The sequence below is a fragment of the Nelumbo lutea genome, chromosome 1 (assembly GCF_056320005.1).
Source record: "Nelumbo lutea isolate HS-2025 chromosome 1, American lotus-T2T, whole genome shotgun sequence".
NCBI classification, from domain to species: Eukaryota; Viridiplantae; Streptophyta; class Magnoliopsida; order Proteales; family Nelumbonaceae; genus Nelumbo; species Nelumbo lutea.
The window spans coordinates 150,599,016-150,605,048 of record NC_142684.1 but is presented as its reverse complement, the minus strand read 5'-3'; the positions used below and the strand labels follow the sequence as shown (position 1 = coordinate 150,605,048).

The 6,033-nt window shown below is 34.1% G+C and overlaps 1 protein-coding gene across 8 annotated transcripts in view; it reads right to left on the bottom strand.

Annotated features, from left to right (window-relative positions):
- Positions 1 to 5,734: 5,734 nt before the first annotated feature.
- The window catches only part of LOC148878354 (uncharacterized), a 67,430-nt gene continuing 67,131 nt past the window's right edge, over positions 5,735 to 6,033 (bottom strand). For all 8 annotated transcript variants that reach the window (XM_088953384.1, XM_088953389.1, XM_088953426.1 and 5 more), the window contains one exon: positions 5,735 to 6,018. In XM_088953384.1, coding sequence (XP_088809510.1) covers positions 5,943 to 6,018 — 76 coding nt within the window. In that variant the 3' untranslated portion in view covers positions 5,735 to 5,942. The remainder of the gene's footprint in view (positions 6,019 to 6,033) is intronic.

Here is a 6,033-nt window from a genome sequence, read left to right as displayed (position 1 = left end):
CAATTAAAGAATTAATAAAAGAAAGAAAATAATCAATTCATTTTTATAGTTAGTTTTTAAGTATTGATTTTTTATGAGAATTTTTAAGTATTAAATTATAATATATTAATTGTAATAATGGGAAAACAGGATTCATGTAGTCGACCCCATATGATTGGGACGAGGCTTAGAGGATGGCAAGGTTTAAAGTATCGATACACACGAACATAGACAGTTGGGGTGTTCATGGTTCGGTTAACCAAACCGTGGACTTATTTTTGAAATCAATTGGTTAACCAAACCAGTAACCGAAACAGAACTGAAGCCAATTAGTTAACCAGTTAACCACTTTGGTTAACTATCGGTTTTGATTCATCAGTTTTTTGGTTTTTTATATTTATACTCTATATTATAAATAAATATATAAATATATATATATAATAAAAAACTAGAAATATATAATATTATATTTTAAATAATAAATAATATATTATATATTTTAAATATATATTTATATATTATGCATAATTATTAATTTATAATATATAAATAATATAATAATACATAAATATACATATAATATATAGAAATATATGTGTACCAACCAGTTTGATTAACTGAAATTTTCAGTTTGATCTCATCGGTTTGATTCGATTTTTCAAAATTTCTTGCTCACCCCTAACAAACAAGCATATCAGGTGTTTCAATACTTCATAACTTTTTTTTTAGTTTTTTTTTTTTTAATGTTTCAGGGGGTCAATTTTAGGCTTGCTTGCCCCATGAAAGTGCCCAAATTCCAAAAAACCCCTCATTTGGGGTTTCGAAAAGCTACCGATACTTCATAATTTTGAACCTTGGATGATGATGTTTTGAAGTATTAGATTAATAGTAAGATTTATATTAGTTTGATAAAGTACGTAATGCATATTTTAATTTTCCTGCTATTTCCCAATGTTTTCTATGCCTATCTTGATAGTTCGCACCACATAACTTGTCAACTTGTGTGTTTTTATGTCTATACTCTATCCATGGTCATTTAAGCCTTAGATTTACTGTTCTTGTTCTATTTTTTTGGGATTTATGCGAGTTTTCTCAATGCATCTTTCCATATCTTAATTTTTCAATCATACCGATGTATTTTCAAAATATATCTCAATATTTCTTTTAAAATTGTCTATTCTTTATAATATTATTATTTTAAACATAATTTATAGTTTATAAAGAAATATAATTGCAGGTTCTACATGTAAAAAATACTCTCAGTTTTCTTCTCCCAAAAAAAATTAGATTTGTCTTAAATACATTATTTTATTGTCTGCTTAATTATAGGACGGGAACGAAGTATTTTTTAGATCAAGAGGAGCACTTAATTCAATTGCATTTTTGTTTGATGGTCGTCATCTCCGAGGAGAGCAGACTCCAGAGGAGATCTCTCTCTCTTTGGTTTGACCGGTTGAGCAATCTTCCGGTCCATGTCTGTCATATAATGATACCCCACTTTGTATTGGTGGATTTCCCAGCTAGCTCATTTCTTTCAAAGGCTTCAATTTATAATATAAAATTTATTGATAAAAGGGCTTATTTTAAACATGGGGTGAGAGAGCTTTGTGTGCCACGTTATGTCCTAGTACATACATCTTGAACTGAAATTTATCTTCTGTCACTGCAGCTTGAAATGGATGATGGAGATGACATTGATGGAATGCTGCACCAAACAGGTGGCACAACCATCGTGATTGTGGACTGTGTTGTCATATGCTGTAAAAAGAAATAGAGTTCAAACACTTGTCAATTCTCATAGACCGATGTGGGTTGTGCAAATCTAAGTTCATGGAAGATCATTCGGTTAACTATGTTTCGAAGTCCAGCAGAAAAACTGCAACCAGGAATTATACGGAAAGCTGTGGGTATTATATTCTCTTGGACAGAGAAATCTTCTGATTACCTTGATATTATAGAAACCCTGCTGGCACTTCACTACACTACATGATATGATAATATAGAAATGTGAGATTTTTGTTATTTCATTCCTTGTCTGCAATTCCTCCATTTAGAGGTCTTTATGTTGTGTTATAATAATTGCTTAATTGAATGATGTTGATCAGTAACTTGGAGCTCCAGCTTGTTGGTGAAGATCCATTGTACAGGCAGTTTATCAATGCAAGCTCAAGCTGGTCTGGTTGGTATACGGTTGGGGTAAGTGAACCCATGTGTATGTTATTTACTCGGATTGAATCTTTCAGGCAAAATTTGTCGTGGCTGATTCGTTCGAGCTTTGAAGGGTGATCTCAGTTTGCAATCGAGGTCTTTCACATTGTTTTACTTAGTTGTTGAGCGTAAATATATATCCGACGATTTTTTTGGTGTGGATTAAAAATTCATACAAGAAACAGCAACTTCTTGGTAGGGCTGTCAATGGGTTGGTTCTATCCGACTGATCAAATGGATCAGAATTGATTATCTCGGTTCGGCTTCTGTGATTTTTTCCCAATTAATAATTTGGGTTCTGGTTCTTGTTCATTCCAGATAATGATTATTTTCTTAATAATATGTAAAGTTTTTTTTTTAATAATTTTAATTAAATTTTGTCTAAAATGACAAATTTGATAATTAATATGAAATTATTACTGTTATTTTACCATTTTTATTAAGGTTATATTATCAAAGATCAACTGATGGTTACTCAGTTGGTAGGTTCTCATCTGAATAAAGACTTGGGATTAAATCCCACTGCCACTAGGGTTGGGAGGGCTAGAGGAATGGGCTACCCCCATTGTATAGCCCAATGAAACAAATAAATAAATAAATAAAAATGAATTAATTTTTATATAATTACTGTTAGTATAATTAGGTCAGATCTAATTATCCCGATTATTGGGTCTATGATTTTATCCCAATTTATACTTTGTTCGGGACTGAAACACCCTGTCCCAACCCAGACCCGACTCATTGACAAACCTACCTCACAGGATATACCAATATAATACATGAACTACACAGACAAGCCAAAGCAAACCAAGTAACCACCAACAACCAAAACAGAAAAAATAACTAGAAATTACTACTATTTGCTTGTTTGTAGGGTAATTCATTTGCTTTAGTGAAAAAGTATGAGAATGCAAAGGAATTGAGCCATTTTTTTTGTCTACTTTTCACTTTTTTTTGATAGTCATGTCATAGGTTTCACTGTCTTATTGCTTGCAGTGCATCAAGTAAAATAAAACGTAAAATAGAATAATAAAAAAAATCAAATTTTGTGAAATTCTCATTTGCACCTCCATCTGATTTGTACCAGAATTGCAAGCAAATAGAGCTTGAAAGACTGACCCTGAGCCCAGATACCCTACAAGCAAAAACTGCATACATGACATCCAGCAGCTGATGAAGAATATTTCCCGTGAGGTTATTGCTTGCAAGATATCCCGTCACAAAACCAACAAAATCCACTTTGTCCGTATCAAGTAAAGCCGACCAAGTAACTGAATTCTTATGAGAGAAATTTCGAGCCGACCATGTGTGCCCCACCTGATCCAGACGTGTGAAATACATTGATAGAAATTTCATTTTGTGATTTTATTATTTCAATCTGACAACGTGCTCGTCATCTGGTAAGTATAAATTTACAGTTTCAACTTTCAACAAAAATTCAATTCGGTTGCACCGGAAAACACATTTTCGGTCCACCATTCATAATTTGCCACATCTCTTTAAATTAGATTTTGCGATCAAATGGAAAACTGATGAACGAAAGGATTCTCTGACCTGCTTGGCCTCTCTCTCTCTCTCGCCCCGGTTTATTCCGTCATCTTATTTCTTTGGTTCTCTGTAACTGTTTAATAAGATAATTGATCTCCAAGAGTTTTGGTTTTCAAGAAAGAGTAGGAATCCAGATCAGAATCTCTCTCTCCCAAACGTTTCTCCCATTTTTTCTTTCCTTCTTTGAATTTGTTTACAAAGATTAAAAGTTAGAGATTCTGATGGATTCCATAAGTGTAATTTACAAAAAAGCTGTAATTTGCAAAAAATGAATCACCATCACCACAAGTGTAACCCAGATAGAAAAAAAGCACAAGAGAGAGAGATGAGGAGATATTTGTTGATGGATTCCATAAGAGCAACTAGTCAGGATTTGTGAAGAAACGACAAGGACAGACAATGAAACTCTCTTTGTTTCATTGATGGTTTTGACAGAAAAAATAAATATGAAGAGAGAAAGAAGAAATGGTAAAATATGGCTGAAAAGATTCTTCAGGACAGAGATGGTTAGAGAAAGGCAGTGAGGGTTTAGACGATATAAAGGATGGATGGACAAGGGGTTTCTGAGACAAGGATGCTGCTGATGTGTGGTTTAGAGCACTGTTTTTTCAGAAAATGATGCCTTTATTTTTGTTTGAAATCATTGTTGTCTGGTAAGACGTTTCCTGAAGCAACAACAAATTTTTCCGTTTGGTACCATTGCTTCAGAAAATGTTTTCAGCACTAGTACCCATTATCCAATGTCCCATCACTGCCCTGTTAGCAGCAATTAGCTGCAGCTCCAGGAAACGTCAAATTGGCGTTGCTCCAAGCCATGTGATAAGATCTCCATCACCATGGCTTCCCAATTTCTGAGGCATGGCATGAAACACCATTTTTTATGAAAAATTGGTTCTAAACAAATGCCTGTTTCTGAGAGCACCATTTTTTCCTGTGGCACTGTTGCTCCAGGAAACAGAAACAATGCCAAACAGTCCCAAAGGGGTTTTGAGTGAGAAAACGCTCTTCACCATTTTAAACATTGAAATGACACGGCAGATTCTGAATGGTCGGAAAATCACCCTTATTTAGTGAGTCCGCATCAAATTTTTACTTAACAGTTTTGTGTTAAATACTAGATGATGGGGTAAGCAATGTGTCTCTTCTACTAGATTCATCCGGCTCATAGTCACTAGTACGAGGGTGTTTGGTTCCGTTTACATTATTGAGTAAATGTTTTGTACGTGTATGGCTGCAAAACCAAGAAAAACAATCAATGAGGGCGTTGACACAGAGATGCCATTAGACACCGTCATCAGCAAAGTGCCAATAAATGCCTACTCAAAAGCTTCAAAATAAAGCTTCCTGAAATGGAAGAGGTGTAAAGACATCAATACGTACAAATGCAAATAATGAGGCCTTTGTTGATGGAGTGCCTATATGACAGTATTTACTCAATAAATGTAAACGGAACCAAACATGGAATTACTAATTACTTTATCGGATTTCTAGCATTAGTTCGTGAAAAAATATATTAAAGCTGGCTTTATTTATCTAACTTACATCCATCTGCAAGGAAGTAGCAGAGAATCAGGGATCCAGCTGAATGAAATTGGCGTGGCCAGGTATATGTATGTTACTGCTAAGCATGGGGCGGTGGTTTATCCTAATGATACATGGACGAAAGACCCTAAGGGGGCAGGTGTTCAACAACATGGTTAGTTTTGTTTTTAAAAACAAAACTGCTACATCAGCAAAACGATTGAACATTTGGATGCGTTATTATTTAAGGTTGGTTTTGCACTAATTGAAGGTTTAAGATGGACGCAGGCTAATATATAATTTCTATACTACAAAATTTATTTTTGTTTTAAAAAAAATTATATTGATAGTTTCAAAAACATGTATTGTTTTATGAAACAAAATTAACTTGTTTTTGCTTTTCAAAATGAAACACAGTTCAAGAACATGCTTCTTTTGCTGAAGTGGCAATTTCGAAAACAAAAGAAAACAAAGAAAATTTGTAGAACACCCCCACAACATTTGATGATAGAATTAACCAGAACATGGTTCGGTGGACAAGTTGTTACTTACAATTTACAGGTATTTACAATCTAGGCTGTTGCTAGAGGGAATTTATGCCAGCACTTGAAAGTTGCAGAAACACGGAATATGCCACAAAATCAAAGAATAAATAACAAATTATGCAGTATATGCAGTAGAAAAATTTACCATGAACCTCTCACGCCTTTGATGCTCCAATAGTGTCTTGTCTGTGCCTTCTCATTCGCATGCTGGGGGTGCCTGCAATCAAAACAG